The 18770-nt window shown below is 38.2% G+C and overlaps 2 protein-coding genes across 4 annotated transcripts; one reads left to right on the top strand and one right to left on the bottom strand.

The window, feature by feature from the left end:
• Positions 1 to 2083: 2083 nt before the first annotated feature.
• On the bottom strand, positions 2084 to 17211 carry smn1 (survival of motor neuron 1, telomeric). Of its 2 annotated transcripts, XM_051687961.1 has the most exons (9): positions 17082 to 17211; positions 15351 to 15422; positions 15095 to 15214; positions 14353 to 14559; positions 14080 to 14241; positions 13278 to 13352; positions 12574 to 12684; positions 5060 to 5126; positions 2084 to 4049 (listed from the first exon to the last, which is right to left on the bottom strand). In XM_051687961.1, exons 1-8 carry the CDS (start codon positions 17127 to 17129, stop codon positions 5070 to 5072), a joined length of 852 nt encoding a protein of 283 aa, XP_051543921.1. In that variant the 5' UTR covers positions 17130 to 17211; the 3' UTR covers positions 2084 to 4049; positions 5060 to 5069. The 2 variants fall into 2 exon arrangements, with proteins under 2 accessions (XP_051543921.1, XP_051543931.1); XM_051687971.1 differs by lacking the exon at positions 15351 to 15422 and having other exon boundaries at positions 17082 to 17199.
• On the top strand, positions 17190 to 18519 carry hspb11 (heat shock protein, alpha-crystallin-related, b11). Of its 2 annotated transcripts, XM_051687975.1 has the most exons (5): positions 17190 to 17420; positions 17559 to 17665; positions 17745 to 17813; positions 17889 to 17932; positions 18010 to 18501. In XM_051687975.1, exons 1-5 carry the CDS (start codon positions 17329 to 17331, stop codon positions 18100 to 18102), a joined length of 405 nt encoding a protein of 134 aa, XP_051543935.1. In that variant the 5' UTR covers positions 17190 to 17328; the 3' UTR covers positions 18103 to 18501. The 2 variants fall into 2 exon arrangements, with proteins under 2 accessions (XP_051543935.1, XP_051543937.1); XM_051687977.1 differs by lacking the exon at positions 17745 to 17813 and having other exon boundaries at positions 18010 to 18519.
• Positions 18520 to 18770: the final 251 nt, after the last annotated feature.

Below are 18770 nucleotides of genomic sequence, written 5' to 3'. Positions count from 1 at the left end.
TGCAAATGTTTTCTAAATGTTTCTTTTCCATCTTAAGGTCTTGCAATCAGACAACACAGTGAGCAGATTGTTTGAGCTTCTGAACAGAAGATCAATCTAAAATATAATTTGCAGCTGGTCAAGTTCTTCCAATGATTTTATAGACTGAGGTGAAGGGTGTTTTCAACCACATTGTCTAAAGAATTCAAAGACTATTATTTCACAATTTATTGAACAATTAAATGACAACTATCTTGAGCTAAGAAATGAACAGATCTGTCATATTTTTCCATTTAAATTGGACCCCCCAGATCAATTCAATGAGTCTGTCACTTCACTGATTGTGAACACTGTGATCTTTGGACAAAATGAGAAAGAGCATGATGATGAGCCAGAAATGGCAACAAAGGCCATATGTAAATATATATATATATATATATATAGCATTATTTTATGTATGAATTCATCATATGGCAGTAAGCCCATAAACATCTATCACAAACTTTCTAATGTAAATGCAAATAAAAATTGTCATAGCGAAAAATGACTCAATCCTGCTTTACTAGTACTGATCAATGATTTCCTTCATTCTTAACCTCAACAATTAGATCAGTCCCATGAAAGTGCTCCTTCATCCAACCCATTAATCTCTGCTGAGACTAACGGACCATCAACTAACGATGATGGTCCAATGAAACAATGGGTAAACAAAACATAAGTTGCAAAAAATTTAGTATATGGTCCTTATGTGTGTTAGTGACTATCATCACATATCTTTTTCAAGAATTAATCAATTTAACTTCCTTAATATTGAAATATAGGTGAAGACAGAAAGCAATGGAGACAGACAGTAGACAGTAGAGTTTACTAACAGAGAGGAGGGAGACACAGGGGGAAGAGAGGAGTTCATAACATCTGGTATGAAATGGCCAAATGGGCTGATCAACAGCACTTGGAATGGAAAAGACAGAGATGGTAAGACTAAGGCAGAGATAAAAGAAGAGAGAGAGAGGTTTTTTGGGGGTCTGGCAGTGAATGCACTATAAGAGAAAGCTAGAAGAGCATTCTATACTATTAAGGGCAAATTTACCCAATTAGACATTCCTGTAACAATTTGGTGTAAAATCTTTGATAGTATTATTATGCCTATTGCTCTGTATGGATATGAGGTTTGGGGTCCACTCTGTCTGGCAGATTACTCTAGATGGGACAAACACCCCATAGAATCCCTGCATGCAGAATTATATAGAAACATTCTAACAGTTCAGAGAACACCAACTAATGCATGCAGAGGTTGTGCTAGGCAGATACCCCCTAATTATATATATTCAAAAACGAGCCCTTAAAGTCTGGACACACCTAAATTCAAGTTCCCCTAACATACTGCAACATGAAAACCAGTCCCCTTTGTCAGCTGGCTCTGAAACTCACAAACAACTTACAAACAAGTTTCAGACCAGCACTGCTGAACAAAACCAAATTAGAATAGACCAAATCATAAAAGAAAGAAACTTCAAATTCATATTTCAGAATCAGAATGAGCTTTATTGCCAAGTATGCTTACACATACAAGGAATTTGTCTTGGTGACAAGACCTTCCAGTGTACAACAATTCAAAAACAATACAAAAACAGCAGACCATTGGGAAAATCAAAGTAAAAATAAAGTAAATTGGAATGTTATCAGGCCCTAAACAGAAAGTATATTTTGGAAGAATATCTCTATATTTAGAAATACAAAACGGAGATGGATCCTTACCAAATACTGGCTCAGTGATCACATTCTGGCCATAGAAAAAGGCAGACACAGACAAACATGACTTCCAAAGGAAGAACAAGCCTGTGCTCACTGTGACACTGTGGTTGAGACTGAGACACACTTTCTACTTCACTGTGAGAAATGTAGAGGTGAGAGAGAAATACTTCAACAAACTCTCAAACCTCATGCCACAGTTTTCCAGTTTAGCAGAAACGGATCAAATGCAGGTGTTACTGGAGAAGGACAATTATTCATCTGTTAAAGCAAAATTAAAGGAATAGTTCACACAAAAATGAAACTTTGCTGATAATTTACTCACCCTCAGGCCATCCAAGATGTATCTGAGTTTCTTTCTTCATCAAAACAGGATTTAAGACTTTTAGGATTTCATTTCAGGCCTCCTCCTTTAAACAATGCAAATGAATGTCCTCCATTTTTTGACGGTCCAAAATACATATTTAGGGTGCGTCAAAATAATCCACACGACTCCAGTCGACAAATAAAGTTCCTCTGAACACAAACGATTGATTATTTTGGGAAACAAAACAATACTTACATACCTTTTAACTACAAATGTTCACTTCTGTACATCTCTGTGACATGCGCTCATGAGAGGGATGATGTAAGCTCACGCGTCACCTGGAGGAGTCAGGAAGCGCGTCATTGTTTACATTGTTTTTTTTTTTAAAATATTATTTGGAAATTATATTTTTTACATGTTCATGTGCTGTACATATTTCAGTATTTTTTTGTTGTTGTTGTTCATAATGTCCTGTTTAATGTTTATTTCATTTTATATTGTATAATGTATGCACCGATTCTTTTTTTATTCATTACTTGGCCCCTTTCTATCAAGTCAATCTTGGTTGTTTTTTACTGTAATATAACTTTTTTTTCTTGTCATTATTTGTTCCGTGTATTACGATAATGCTTTGACAATATTGTATGCAAACACAATCATGGCCATAAAGTACTTTTAAAGCATAGAGGAGAAGGGGAGAGAGATACAGAAAGAAAAGCGTTAATAACCATGGGATGAGGAGAGCAGACTGCAGCTTGAAAGGCAAAGACAACAGTTTCAAAAGAGGGATTATCATCCAGAAGATGTCAATGGCCAAAAGACACCAGCATCTGGTGACCCCATCAGGTGGCAAGAAGATAAGAGTTGGAGATCAGCAAGAGACCCAGTAGAATGGCAGCGTGGCCAGGCGTCATTATGGTGGACTGCCCTGCTCAAGTTCATTATTGAAGACAAGCTCCTAAAGAAAAGGAATAATAATACTATCTACCTCCTAGCCCTTATTGTTTTTTTCCTTTTATCTTATATACAAATAAAAAAGCTCTATCATTGTAATTTTGTATTTACACTACCGGTCAAAAGTTTTGAAACACTTGACCAAAATGTTTCTCATGATCTTAAAAAACTTTTGATCTGAAGGCGTATGCTTAAATGTTTGAAATTAGTTTTGTAGACAAAAATATAATTGTGCCACCATATTAATTTATTTCATTATAAAACAAACATTAAAAAAAAAAAAAAAAAGGTTTTGAAATTGATGACTTGGACCAAATAATAAAGAAAAGTAGCCAATAAGTGCCCAACATAGATTCCTATGTTGGGCACTTATTGCTGCTTTTCTTTATTATTTCCTTCAATACTGTTTAATAAATCATCCCAGGGTGATACCTCAAGAAGTTGGTTGAGAAAATGTCAAGAGTACATGTCTGCAAATTCTAGGCAAAGGGTGACTACTTTGAAGATGCTAAAATATAACACAGTTTTTATTTATTTTGGATATTTTAGTCACAACATAATTCCCATAGTTCCATTTATGTTATTCCATAGTTTTGATGACTTTACTATTATTCTAAAATGTGAAAAAAAAAAATTATAATAAAGAATGAGTGTTTCAAAACTTTTGACTGGTAGTGTACAAGGCACCATAATCACAGCTACATTTCTGCTATATGCAATGAGGCAGTTTCTATTGCAATGACTTTTAAGATCCCTGGTAGATTTGAGCACTCTCCGACTACAGTAATTTAAGTCTCTATTAAATGTCTATAAACAATATTGTGAAGTTTCATGTTAAAGAAAAAGTACCTATGCTAGTTTATTGCTTGCAATTTTGCTTATTTAAGTCACTCTGAAATGACCTGTAGTTAAAGTTCCCACTGAGGTAATATCAGTTAATTAAGGCAACACTGTAGAAACCAGCACAATGACTTTTAATTAATTTATTTACAATGAATAATAAAAAAAAAAAAATTGTAATCAATTCTGCTGCACCATCACGAGCATATTTTCCGCCCTATAATGAAAAGAATACAGTACTTCATAAAATTTCAAATCACAAAAATACAAAAGATCTCATACAAGGACACTTAGGTGACATAAACATACCCTAACGCCGGGTTCACACATCCCCTGTGAGCGAGAGCTGAGAGCGGTGTGTTTTAGTTTCGGCGGCCATATTAACAGATTACACCGTTCTCACTGCAAGCATGAGCCGTGAGTTGATGCGTCCCAGACGCGGCAGTGAGCTGATAGTTTCGCCGTTGAGCCTATTTAAGCCACACGGCTCACGCTGAGCTCAGCAGCTCTGGGTGCAGCACAACACTAAAATAATCAGGAGATTATAGAAAAGACACAAAAGCAAATCAAAATTATTCAAACCGAACCTGTAGTACACTACAATTTATATGTCTGCATGCAAGTAAACTCAATAAAATAACAAAAGGAAATAATTAATAAACTGCCGGACCTTTTGACATTCTGTGTATATAGATGAATAGTACAGACTCGACAGTAACCAATCACAACCAAATGTGCTGATAAAGATGAAGTGCACGTGACTGCACGCTGTTGTCCTTGAAGCAGCAATAACCTCAACTTATTATGACCTTATTAAAGAAAAAATTTGGCGTAGGACCCCATAGATTTCAGCGCAGAGGCGCTGCTGTTTCTCGCGGAAGAGACGTGGCCAATGTGAATGTCCAACGCAACCGCTCCGCTCACGGAGAATGTGTGAACCCGGCGTAAAGGATAAATGTTTTTCCAAAAACTCTGTCTGTTTTACATATTACTAAAATTATTTGACTAATAACTATAACAATGTGTATTTACTTTAAATGCAATTGCACCAAACAGTAAGTACATGCACTTAATGCTAATTTGTACTCACCTATGAAAATACACTATAAAGTGTGACCACTCAGACTATAAATTAATTTGACCCTGAATAATTTAATGTTACTATTCAATGGTAATAGCTTTTCCTTGAATTTCAGCAATGATCTGTGACATAATGAAAAAACAAACCACTATGTCTTTATTTACGATGGGACTTCTTAGATGCTGCAGCCTCTCTACGACCTTGTTTCAAACCCTGTATAAAAGAAAGAGATTGAAAGATTTTTGATGAAAATAACCAGGTGCAAAAAATTGTGGGTAGAGAGAATCAGAGATTTCACATGTCTTTTATCTGAAGTCTTCAAGCTGGAATCAAAGTCAAGTCTCGAATCTTTTGTCTTTTTTTTTTTTATTTTGTGGATGTTTTCTTAAATCCCTAATAAAAACTGATGTCGTCGTTCCGGTATCTTTAATTGTTTCCCCACATTCTTTGCATCTAGCTGATCTTCTTGAAGTTCCTGCTTCTGAGGAACTATATTAATAAAACCAAATGTGAGTACATATGGCACGGCTAGTGCTGCCATGTTTCATGGGACTCTTATCACATTCTATACTATGATAAAGGTCTGATCTATCATAACACATGGGGAAATATGTGATGCAGATGTAATAAAACCATAAAAAAAAAAAAAAAAAAAAACCTCAAATTCTTCCTTTATGATATCAACAGTTGTGGTCGACTGATATCGCAGAGGCCGATAAATCGGCCGATATTCTTTTTTTATTAACAACTGTTTTATTGATTTTTTTAATTCGTCATACATAGAAACAAGAATACAAAACCAAAAGCCACCCTACAATCTTAAGCCCACCCCAAACCTATCCCAGCCCTGGTAGACTCCAAAGATACATACACAAAATCTAGATACAAAATAAATAAACAAAAATAAATGTATACATAAAACTAAGAAAACGAAAAATAAGAGTTTACAAAGATGATAAAAAAGTTGACACAGAATCAAAAGCAGCATACCATATATTCACAGTCTTAGCGTAGGACCCATGTATATGAGAGGTTGAGCGTTCCATCAATATAACATCTAGTAAATATAGTCCACGTTCGTCTGTCCATTGTGTGAGGAGGATTCTAGCAGTTGACAAATATTTTTTTTGCTGCTGTGAGTGCAGCCAACAGTAAGCTGCTTTGTTGAACGGATAAGTTAAAATCCCCAAAGTCATTCAAGAAGAAAAGGCGTGGAGTCAAACATAAATCAGTGTCCAACAGATAAGACAAGTCCTGTGAGAGTTGAGTCCAAAAAGGTGAGAGAGAGGGTCACTCCCAAAAAAAAATGCAAATACGTGCCCTGGGATCCTTGAGAACATAAACTACACTTAGGAGAGGGAGACAAATTCATATAGCGACGTTTCAACGGAGTCAAATAAACCCTATGTAGTAATTTCCAATGTATTATTTGGTGATTAGGATTCTTTAAGGACAGCTTAAACATCTCCCATACCTGCTCAGAAAATAAATCGTCCACATCAGCATTAAGATCCTTAGCCCAAACAGTTGTAATAGACAAGGGTTTTGTAGGAATGTTCAAGAAGGTATAGATATATAACTGAAGCAGAAGAGGGAGATCCCTCAGAAGGAAGAATTAGTTTGCGCAAAGGATGAGTAGGTAATTGGGAGTCCCAAGGCACCCCATATGCCCGCAGGGCTGATCTAATACGCAAAAACATAAAAAAAGAAGTACTTGGTAAATTATATTGAGTTTTAATGTTCTGGAAGGATTTAAGGCCATTATCATCATAAATATCACCCCAAGTAATTACTTTGTTACGTGTCCATTGCAGACAGTAAAAGGGAACATTGCCTGACAAAAAAGTATTATTGTGAAAAACAGGCGAATGACTGTGCCTCGTTGCGACTGCCTTTCGACATCCCTCCAAGTGGAGAGGAGATGTGTTACAATAGGACCAAACCGTAATTTACACTGCCTAAACGGGACCCCCGAAAAAACAAGATGTTTCAGTTCATATGGGGAGATGATAGATTCCTCAATCGCTCTCCATGACACTGAAGCATCAGGATCAAACCAGATTGATAAAAGATGGAGGGTAAAGGCTTGAGCGTATAGTCTAAAGTTGGGGAAAAACAGACCTCCCTGTGATCTGCAACGCTGTAAGTTCAGCAACTTGATTCGAGGACGATTCCCATCCCATTTATAAAGAGAAACACATGCATCAAGTTTTTTTTCCAATAACCAGCAGGTGGAGATACATGAATCATTGATGAATAGAAATGAATACGAGGAAGGACATTCATTTTAATCACTGATACACAAGCATGAAAAGTAGTAGTGAGACGAGACCAATTTTCCAAATCTGAGGATATCTTAGCTAAAATCTTAATGTTTTTTGAGACAATTTCATGTAGAGAAGGAAAAATATCTATCCCCAGGTATTTAAAGGAGCGAACCACTGGGATAGCTGTGGGCAGGGGTGTGGAATTAGTTTCAAAATTGAGAGGGAGTAGACATGATTTGCTCCAATTAATTTTATATCCAGAGAGGGATCCAAAATGGTCAAATAAATTCAACACCTGTGGGATAGAGTGAGATGGATTATTCAAATACAATAAGATATCATCAGCAAACAAAGAGATGATGATATGTGTTTCTTATAACTAAAGTGAAAATAGTTTCTGATTGCCGGACCACTTGAGCTAAAGGTTCCAAGGATAGAGCAAACAACAAAGGAGAAAGAGGACAACCCTGACGAGTGCCTTGAAGAATAGAGAAAGTATAAGAACAGACCGGGCCCGTAAGAACAGCAGCTGCTGGATTGGCGTACAGCACTTTAATCATGTTTATGAAGTTCAATCCTAAACTTAGATGGCTTAGGTCCACCCATAAATAGTTCCATACCAACCGATCAAAAGCTTTCATCGCATCTAGAGCTAATACTGCAGAAAGGGAAGTCAACATATCTGCTGAATTAACAATATGAAATAACCTGCGCAAATCATCCGAGGCGGAATGACATTTAATAAAACCTGTCTGGTCATAATGAACTAACCTAGTCATAAATCCCTACAAACGCCGGGCCAGCACTTTGGCATACAACTTAACATCCGTCCCAATCAAAGAAGGTGGCCGGTAGCTGGAGCAGGAAGTCGGATTTTTGTCTTTCTTTAAAAGGAGAGAAATAATAGCTATATTAATAAATAGGTGAAATTATCCTTGAGCAACTGAAAAATATATCATATCCAACATTAGAGGGCCTAAGTCAGACCAGAAAGTTGTATACAGTTCGACTGGTATATCATCTAGGGCAAGGGATTTACTCTTGTTCATAGACCTGATTGCTGACTCAAGCTCCCAGAGAGAGATAGGTTCGGCCAGCTGTTAAGAATCCGAATCCGATAGCCGAGGTAAATTAAGGTTGGACAGAAAGTTTGTAAAAGAGTCAGGCTCACCACCAGAAGTAGAAGTATAAAGATCAGAATAAAAAGAACAAAAAGTGGTATTAATATCTTTGGGATCTGTCATGATGTCCCCAGATTGGGATTTCATAGCAGATATGTTAGCAAACTTTTCACTGTTACGAGCTAAAAGGTGACTCGGTCTACTCCCCCAGAAATAGTAGGTCTGCCTGTATCTTTGAATCAGAAATTACGCCCTAGATCTCAGTAATAAGTTAAGTTCTGACCTGACAGCCATGATTTTGCTATGCGTTTTATCTGAGAAAGAGTTTTGATTGGCTCGCTCTAGGTTCTGAAGCTGTAATTCAAGATCAGATCTTTTTGTGGTGTGTTTTCTGGAGAAAAGAGGCGTATGAGATCGAGTTATTTCTTATAAAGCCTTTAACCGCATTGCAAAGTGTTCACGGATCATCCACTGAGCCCCGGGTAATTTCAATAAACTCAGAGAACCTGTATCTGAACTGATTGCAGAAACTCTCATCCTGTAACAATTTAGGGTTAAATCGCCATCTAACAGTCCGAGATGGTTTAGGGACCAAAGATAATCTGCACAAACTGCCACTATGATCAGATAACGATAGGGAGCAAATATCTGCATTTTGAGCAGCCGCTCACTACCCACCAGAAGGCAGCCACACCAGTAATGATCATTTCAAAAAGCCCATAGGGTCATCTTTTTCTGATCCTTCGGGCAACCCGACCAGGCGTAAATTGCTGCACCCGCTGCGGTCTTGCAAATCGACCACCTGTTGCTCGAGCGCATCTACAGGTGCATCTCAATAAATTAGAATGTCGTGGAAAAGTTCATTTATTTCAGTAATTCAACTCAAATTGTGAAACTCGTGTATTAAATAAATTCAATGCACACAGACTGAAGTAGTTTAAGTCTTTGGTTCTTTTAATTGTGATGATTTTGGCTCACATTTAACAAAAACCCACCAATTCACTATCTCAAAAAATTAGAATATGGTGACATGCCAATCAGCTAATCAACTCAAAACACCTGCAAAGGTTTCCTGAGCCTTCAAAATGGTCTCTCAGTTTGGTTCACTAGGCTACACAATCATGGGGAAGACTGCTGATCTGACAGTTGTCCAGAAGACAATCATTGACACCCTTCACAAGGAGGGTAAGCCACAAACATTCATTGCCAAAGAAGCTGGCTGTTCACAGAGTGCTGTATCCAAGCATGTTAACAGAAAGTTGAGTGGAAGGAAAAAGTGTGGAAGAAAAATATGCACAACCAACCAAGAGAACCGCAGCCTAATGAGGATTGTCCAGCAAAATCGATTCAAGAATTTGGGTGAACTTCACAAGGAATGGACTGAGGCTGGGGTCAAGGCATCAAGAGCCACCACACACAGACATGTCAAGGAATTTGGCTACAGTTGTCGTATTCCTCTTGTTAAGCCACTCTTGAACCACAGACAACGTCAGAGGCGTCTTACCTGGGCTAAGGAGAAGAAGAACTGGACTGTTGCCCAGTGGTCCAAAGTCCTCTTTTCAGATGAGAGCAAGTTTTGTATTTCATTTGGAAACCAAGGTCCTAGAGTCTGGAGGAAGGGTGGAGAAGCTCATAGCCCAAGTTGCTTGAAGTCCAGTGTTAAGTTTCCACAGTCTGTGATGATTTGGGGTGCAATGTCATCTGCTGGTGTTGGTCCATTGTGTTTTTTGAAAACCAAAGTCACTGTACCCGTTTACCAAGAAATTTTGGAGCACTTCATGCTTCCTTCTGCTGACCAGCTTTTTAAAGATGCTGATTTCATTTTCCAGCAGGATTTGGCACCTGCCCACACTGCCAAAAGCAGCAAAAGTTGGTTAAATGACCATTGTGTTAGTGTGCTTGACTGGCCAGTAAACTCACCAGACCTGAACCCCATAGAGAATCTATGGGGTATTGTCAAGAGGAAAATGAGAAACGAGAGACCAAAAAATGCAGATGAGCTGAAGGCCACTGTCAAAGAAACCTGGGCTTCCATACCACCTCAGCAGTGCCACAAACTGATCACCTCCATGCCACGCCAAATTGAGGCAGTAATTAAAGCAAAAGGAGCCCCTACCAAGTATTGAGTACATATACATTAAATGAACATACTTTCCAGAAGGCCAACAATTCACTAAAAATGTTTATTTTATTGGTCTTATGATGTATTCTAATTTTTTGAGATAGTGAATTGGTGGGTTTTTGTTAAATGTGAGCCAAAATCATCACAATTAAAAGAACCAAAGACTTAAACTACTTCAGTCTGTGTGCACTGAATTTATTTAATACACAAGTTTCACAATTTGAGTTGAATTACTGAAATAAATGAACTTTTCCACGACATTCTAATTTATTGAGATGCACCTGTATTCGCCCATCATGATCTGCGACCACTTTTTTCACCTGTGAGATCGCGTTTAGAGCATAGCGACTGAACTACAGACATGTGAGAGGCAAATTCACTCCACACCGCTGCCAGCTCGGATCTTAAAATGTCCTCAAAATGTGCAACATTGATCACCATTTTGTCATCAATATTGCTCATGTTCATTGCTTTGGATTTCTTAGTTGAAGAAGCTGACGGTGATGAATCCTGCAGTTTCCAACTGTGTGCCATCTAGTAGAGTACAATTGTAAAAGAAAACTAGAAATAAAACCAAATAATCGGCAAAAAAGGGGCTAAGTATACAGAGCTCTCCTCAAGTGCGACTCGGTCCATGAGCACGTCACGTGACTTTTTCTAAATCAACCGATATTCTGACTTTTTTTCATTAACGCATTGGCCGATAAAATTTCCCGTTTGGACGATTTTTTTCTTGAGGGTGCTGAAAATTGCCTGCTTGCATGTGAAGCGACTGAGACATGTAAATGACCAGTCACAGTTTGTTTTGTTGTTACATGCCATCGTGTTACTACAATAATAGATTGGCATTCAACACAGTCTCATTTAAACAGTATGCATATCAGAGCCGCAGCAGACGCGTTTGAGCTCATGTTAAAGTGCTCGCCTGTTTCACTCTCCCTCTCTCTCCTCAACAGTTCACTGTAACATCTAACTTTCTTGTCTAATGATAAAAAGGCAAATATCAATAAAACTAATATCGTATACTGTCTGCAAATATGTGCATATCTCGTTTAAACAGATGTAATAAACCAACCTCACACAACTTCAGCAGATCCAGCATCCTGTGGAGCGCTGATTTATTTAACTCTAAAGCACATATTCTATCAGTCTCTCCTCAACAGTTCCCTGTAACTTTTCTAATAATAAAAGGCAAATATCACTAAAGCTTCTATTATATACCATCTGGAAATATGCAGATATCTCGTTTAAACAGATGTAATTCACGAACCTCAAGAAAATCCAGTATTTTCTTCCTGTCGAGCGCTCATCTACTATCTTCCTCTGAAACTGTATTATATCAGCCAGTATCAAAACTTCAGGATTAGGATCAAAAGTTCCTCTGATTCACAAATCACGGTGGTCTGTCTGTGACAATACAAGCAGGCGATCCAGGCCATTTAAACTGTCAGGAGATTGCTGCTGCTCGCTCTGGATCATCTGGACTTTGTTTTGTTTTTTATTTTTAATACATTTGCAAAGATTTCAAACAAACTTCTTTCTCGTTGTCATTATGGGGTATTGTTTGTAGAATTTTGAGGAAAATAATGAATTTAATCCATTTTGGAATAAGGCTGTAACATAACAAAATGTGGAAAATGTTAAGCGCTGTGAATACTTTCCAGATGCACTGTACAATATTATTTTTTATTTTTGTGTGAAACTGAGTAAATATAGTGCACAAGAGTTTTTTTTTTTTTTTTAGCAATTTTATGTCATTTACTATATTAAATTGTGTGATATATCAGCATTATATTGGCCTATCGGCCAGCCTGCACTCTGGATATCACATCGGCCATTAGAAAACCTATATCAATCGACCACTTGTTAAAAGACTCAAGTTGCTTTTAAAATATTCACAAGTCCTCTTTCTCAAGTCTTAAGTCAAGTCCGAGTCTGCGATGGGAGAAAGTTGCCATCCGTTGTTCCTGGCATGCTACTCTGCCTTACAGGTTCCATTTGGTTAGGATTAGGGTGGGGTTACAGCATCTGTTGCCTGCCAGGAACAATCACTGGCACCTTTGTACAATGGGCGTCCAAGTCACTAACTCAAGTCCCCATCTCTGGAGTAAATGTTGATTGATGTTTGTGAAATGCAAGAATAAACATACCATATAGTATCCTGTGTGATAGCCACTCATGTACCAGGAAATAAGCATACTGCCCAAGGCCTCGTCATCCTCCATGGTGTCTGGACTCATTGGTGGAGGTGGTGGGATCATCTGAGTCAAGAATACATTTTGATTTTCATTTAAAAAATGTATTTGTCCCATAAAGAGTTGTATGTTTGTAAATTAATACTATGGATGTGCAAAACTACCAATTTACAAAATTGACTAGTTGGTCTGCTGTCTGACTAATTGACAAGCTGCTTTTAAAGAACTCTTGCATAATTTGGCTATGTCCACCAGATCCCAATCACTTGTGTTTAAGAGGGATATACTCACTCTAAGCACAGCCCTTTAACAGGGTAACTTAAGTTATTCAAAAATAAATAAGTTAATAACTATAACCGCTTATACCACAAAACTTTCAATATCAAATATAGAGCTGCACAAAATCGCTATAATGCATCCCGGATGCAGACTGATGAACTTCAATGTAACCAAAGCTCTTGGAATCATAGGGCTTAGGAATTTATTAAAAATGCAAAACTGTTATGTTAGATTATAAATAATGTGTCTCCCTTCAAAATGATCACCCCTAAAAATACTGATCTCATTAATCAACCCCACTAATCAGCTAGTCGGTTTTTGGATGACTAGTCGACCATCCTTGTCCATCCCTAATGAATATAGTAAAAGATGCTTCTTACCGGGGGACCAGGTGGAATCATGGGAGGCCATCCAGGGAAGAAAGGTCCAGGACCTTCTGACCGTCTGCCATCCGACTAGAGAGAACATGATCTTAGTAAGACATTTGTTATGGGAGATGAAGTTTTAATACTTAAATATAAGCACAGAGGGGGCCTGGGTAGCTCAGCGAGTATTGACGCTGACAACCACCCCTGGAGTCAGCGTCCAGGGTGTGCTGAGTGACTCCAGCCAGGTCTCCTAAGCAACCAAATTGGCCCGGTTGCTAGGGAGGGTAGAGTCACATGGGGTAACCTCCTCGTGATTGCTATAATGTGGTTAGTGGTTCTCGCTCTCAATGGGGCGTGTGGTAAGTTATGCATGGATCATGGAGAGTAGCATGAGCCTATACATGCGGAGTCTCCGCGGTGTCATGCATGACGAGCCACGTGATAAAATGCACGGACTGACGATCTCAGAAGTGGAGGCAACTGAGACTTGTCTTCTGCCACCCGGATTGAGGTGAGTAACCGCGCCACCACGAGGACCTACTAAGTAGTGGGAATTGGGCATTCCAAATTGGGAGAAAACAAATGTTAAAATATATATATATATAAGCACAAAAACTGGTCATTATAGTTTAATGCGATCTCTTCACAAGATTCAATTTTTTATTCACTGCTTAAGAGTGCACATTCAGCTTTTTGAACATATGCAAATCTGTAATGCAAGTTGAGAATCACTTTGCACAAGTAACACTGATTATAGTGATTCCTAATTCAAGGAAAGACAGCTTCCACAGACACAGGAATGTTCAATATTCACCTTATGGAAGTGAGGTCCTGGTGGAAGTCCAGGAGGGAAACCAGGAACCCAAGACGGAGGCCCCATGGGAGATCTGCCCTTAGATTTGTGCTTCTGATGACCAGACTGGTGTGGGGTAAAAGATCTATCACTCTCTTCTGTCGATGACTCTGTCTCTTTGACCTAGAATTGGGCAGAAGAATGACGATATTTAACAAATGCATCATTAAACCCTCAAAAGACTAAAAGTTGTAGTTGATACCAATCACATTGTCTAATTAATAACTGTCGTACTCTTTGTACATCTGCTGGTGTTTGAGTTTCCTCATCCAAGTCCGAACCCTCTGTTAGAAGGTCACTGAGGTTCTGTTCTTCCTCATTACCGTAGTCTGTAAAAATGATGACACCGGTGCCCTTCTCGTGGTCGATTGAGGAAATGGTAGCAGCATACAAGTTGCCATCCTCAGACCAGAATGCAAAACAGGAGTCCCCAACTTGCCACTGTATGACAGATTTGAGCACATTTCAGTTTATATACACTAGCCCAGAGATGCCCAAACCAGGGACTGAAGGCCAAACTTAAAACAAGCCTTGCCGTAAATGACAAGAGGGGGAAAACAATAAATAAATAAAAATATCCCATTGACGCAGTTTCTCACAGCATTGATTTAGTACCGGCAGATTGCACAGAGTTTTTTAATATTATGAAATCATAAAGGAGGGGATACAGGGCAATTATTTTTTTTTCTTTTACATTTTTATGCATTTGGCAGACGCTTTTATCCAAAGCGACTTACAGTGCACTTATAACAGGGACAATTCCCCCGGAGCAACCTGGAGTTAAGTACCTTGCTCAAGGACACAATGGTGGTGGCTGTGGGGATTTTATATTTTAATATAATACAGTTTGATATAATGCAATGTTTACTTTCAGTCCACGACCCTCAATCATTTGATTACTGGCCCTTCATAGGAAAAAGTTTCAGCACCTCTGCACTAGCCTATATTGCTTGACTGAAGCACTGTTTGTGATTACCTCCTTATCAGGCGCTGCGTTACATTTCTTTCTGCTTTTACTCTTTTTGTTGTTTTTCCGCTTCTTCCCAGGTTTATCTTTCTTGTTTGGTGTCACATCATTCTCTCCTTTCAATGCATTCTAGTGAGTAAGGGAGGCACAGGGAGACATACAACATTATGATTATTGAAAAAAAAAAAAAGAGAGCACAAAATGATCAGCTTCATGATGGCATCTGTTTAGAGTGTGAGGTGTTGCTTTTAATTACATAACATACCTTAAACGACACGACTGCTTTATCATATGCTTTAATCAAAGCTGTGTCATCCCAAATATCAGAATCATCACTCTGAAGAGATGGAAAGATATCATTAAAGGAATAGTTCACCCCCCCACCAAAAAAAAAAATGTTTTCATTTATTCACCCTCATGCCATTCCTGATTTGTATGACCTTCTTTCTTCTGCAGAACACAAATTAAGATTTTTACAAGAATATTTCAGCTCTGTACATCTGTTCATGCAAGTGAATGGTGGCCAGAACTTTGAAGCTCCAAAAAGCACACAAAGGCAGAATGAAAGTAATGCATAAGTCACCAGTGGTTGAATTTATGTCTTCTGAGGTGATATGATTTGTGTGGGTTAGAAACAGATCAATATTTAGGCTCTTTTTCCTATAAATGTCCACTTTCACATCTACATTCTTCTTTTGTTTTTGCCGATTCACATTCTTCATGCATATTGTCACCTACTGGGCAGGGAGGATAATTTATAGTAATAAAAGAATTTAAAGGTGCACTCAGAGATTCCTGAGAAACACTGTTGATATTCAAACTCAACTGCCAAAACAAACACAACCCTCCCTTCAGTGCTCCTTCTGAAGCTCCACCCCCCAAATTCATGCAAGCGAGATGGTTTTACGCACACCAGCTCCAGACACTCAGAACTCTCCTGCTACTAAATCCAACATCACAACAACAGCATGAATATGAGTTCTGTGAAACATAGCAAAATTTATGTTATATACCTATCGAGAAGAAAAAGAGCAACTTCTGCATCCGTCTAAAAGCATTTTACCTCTCAGAGGTCTCTCCACCGCTGAAAAGCCTCACCGATGTTGACGCGGCTCCTAGCCCTCGACTTATCATAATCCTTCTTTTTTTAAGTTTATATTCATCTGACCTTTTTCTCTTGGTCTGTTTCTCAGCCATTTGTCCTCTTTGGAGTTTAGAAAGTTTGCATCCCCGACCCCCCATCCTGTGCACGTGCAAGAACTGTTGCTGATTAGCTAGAGTAGTGTTGCGTGGATCAGTCTGTTCCACTTTTTTTTTTTTTTTCTCATTTACAGAGCCAGAGCTGTTTACAAATACTAGATTTTTTTTCAGCCCACCCACAGAACGGACAGCTAGCAGACTGTGAGGAGATATTTGCCAAATATTTTGACAAAAAGTGTATTGGATAAGAATTACTGAGTGCACCTTTAAATATTTACCTGCTTCTCACTGACACCTATAATATCGCTTCTGAGGATGTACATTTAACCACTGGACTCGAGTCTTACGGGTTGCTTTTATGCTGCCTTTTTGTGCTTTCTTGAGCTTCAAAGTTCTGCTCACCATTCACTTGCATTTTTAGGACCTACAGAGCTTAGACATTCTAAGATCTCTAGCAGAAGAAATAAAGTCATACACATCTGGGATGGCATGACGAGATCATTTTAATTTGTGGGTGAACTATTCCTTTAACCAAAGTTAACCAACATTAACCAAGCTATTTGCTTTGTGCTAAATCTTTTAAGAGCCAGATAAAACTCCAGAACCATAAAGAAAGGCAAAAAAGTTTGAGCAAACTGGGCGTGTAGTGTTTACTTTGAATGTACAGCGAATAAAACGTACAGGCTAGCATATTAGCGAACAGAATCGGTTGCATTCAAAACTAACATATTAACACCGTCTTATCTAGCTATAACTAACCACTTAAATCAACCTTTCAATTGGTTAAAATACTCACATGACCCGTTCCTCGACAAAATATGACGTCTTCCGCTCCATTTGCCATGAGAATTGTACATTTACAACCGATTAGCAAAACTGACCTCAAGTGCAGCGTGCGCCACTGACGATGTAGAAGGCCAGATGCTGATGACGTTCACATCATGCGACACGATGAGCTTGCCTGTTACTTAGCAACTCGGAATGGCTCAGGGTTAAACTATTGCCTCTGACAGATTTTACATCGACATATCCTAAGATTCACGATGCTTGATGCTGCTTTAAGCTCATACGGTGCCCAGATTGTCTTGGTTTCATCAAGTGATGAGAATCATCCACCGGAGAATATAATTGACGGGTGTGTAGTTTGCTAGAAAGCGCAATAAACAACCAGAAGGCCAACTCACTCTAGCTGTTGTTGCCTAAACTTACATGGCACGTGGGTATTGAACTGAGATCATTTGTTGTCACTGATATTTTGTATTACTTTCTGTAGAAAAACGGAGACGTTCTGGGTTTCAACTGGCATGTTTCCTCAAGAGTTTATCATCCGCTTTCCAGATAACATGAAAATATTCACAATCTCCATTCACAGTTACAACAGTAAGTATAAACAACAAGCATGGTGCAAAACTGTCTCTTTTCTTTTTGTGGTTGTGCAGTCTTTATATTTGCATTTCAGTTAAAAACTTGAGAATAGAGAAAGGCACATCAGAGGATGCTGATAAATTTGAAGCTATTGCAGAGACAGGTAATCCCAAAATCACGTGTGTTAGTTTTCACTTATCTTTTTGAGTGTCACTGACATTCATTTTCTACGTTTCAGAGTTTGAGCACACAGAGAGCAGCCTACAAAATAATGACATTAATGTGAGTTAATTTCAAAGATTTGAATATATGTCTCCATATAAGACGCACAAAATACTCACCTTTCTTGTTCCTTACAGGTAAATGTATCAAATGCAACTCATTTGCGGTTCCTCATATTGTCTGGATATGACCATTTTGTCTCTGTACACAAAGTTAGTGTACAATCATGAGAGGATCACCATCTTTGATGTCATTTATGTAAAGTTGCATGCAGTAACTTTAAGGCTGGCTTTAAATACAGCTGAATTAATCATAGTTGTTATTCAAAGTGAATCAATGTATATTTTCTGTTACAACCAATAAATCTAGTCCTCATTTCTATAGTTTAATATGTAAGTTTTCTCTTCCTATTCCTGCTTTATGTTTTCATGAAAATAAATGTAAGTTAAGTTTGAAATCTGCAGTGTGCATACCCAGTTCATCCTGCTTTGGCCCTGGGTACCTTTTGTCTCCTTAAGAGATTTGCACAGTCAATTTATATGTTAACGTCTAGAAGTCATTTAGCTTTCGTAAACCAATCTATCCAAAGTTTAGATGAAATAAACACTATTGCATGAAACTGACATAAACACAGAATTTTATGGTTATTATTGGGACATCACAATTTCGAGAGAGCACACAAAATTTACATTTCAAATTAGTCAAATTATTTTGTTATATTTTAGTTTAACAGTAGTGGTGGTACTGTCTACTTAGACCACACCTGTAACTTGCACCTTTTAACAGTGGTGGGCTATACAGAGAAATTTCTCACTAACTCTTAAGAGTTTTGTCCCACATGAGGATTTTGATGTAGAGGTCTAAAATCTAGCTGTGCTGAGTGGATGTTCTTGTTTAT

The sequence above is a fragment of the Myxocyprinus asiaticus genome, chromosome 4 (genome assembly GCF_019703515.2).
Source record: "Myxocyprinus asiaticus isolate MX2 ecotype Aquarium Trade chromosome 4, UBuf_Myxa_2, whole genome shotgun sequence".
NCBI lineage: Eukaryota > Metazoa > Chordata > Actinopteri > Cypriniformes > Catostomidae > Myxocyprinus > Myxocyprinus asiaticus.
This window is presented reverse-complemented; position numbering and strand designations above follow the sequence as displayed.

What these genes read in the sequence shown, in the direction of transcription:
- smn1 (XM_051687961.1), bottom strand. Translation starts at nt 17,129, where the DNA reads ATGGCAAATGGAGCGGAAGACGTCATATTTTGTCGAGGAACGGGTCAT. An exon ending in CACCAGCAGATGTACAAAGA is followed by an intron (nt 14,242 to 14,352) that starts GTACGACAGTTA and finishes GCCCAATTCTAG; the next exon opens with GTCAAAGAGACAGAGTCATC. An exon ending in CAGGACCTCACTTCCATAAG is followed by an intron (nt 13,353 to 14,079) that starts GTGAATATTGAA and finishes TGTTCTCTCTAG; the next exon opens with TCGGATGGCAGACGGTCAGA.
- hspb11 (XM_051687975.1), top strand. Translation starts at nt 17,329, where the DNA reads ATGCTTGATGCTGCTTTAAGCTCATACGGTGCCCAGATTGTCTTGGTT. An exon ending in CTCCATTCACAGTTACAACA is followed by an intron (nt 17,666 to 17,744) that starts GTAAGTATAAAC and finishes TTTGCATTTCAG; the next exon opens with TTAAAAACTTGAGAATAGAG. An exon ending in TACAAAATAATGACATTAAT is followed by an intron (nt 17,933 to 18,009) that starts GTGAGTTAATTT and finishes TGTTCCTTACAG; the next exon opens with GTAAATGTATCAAATGCAAC.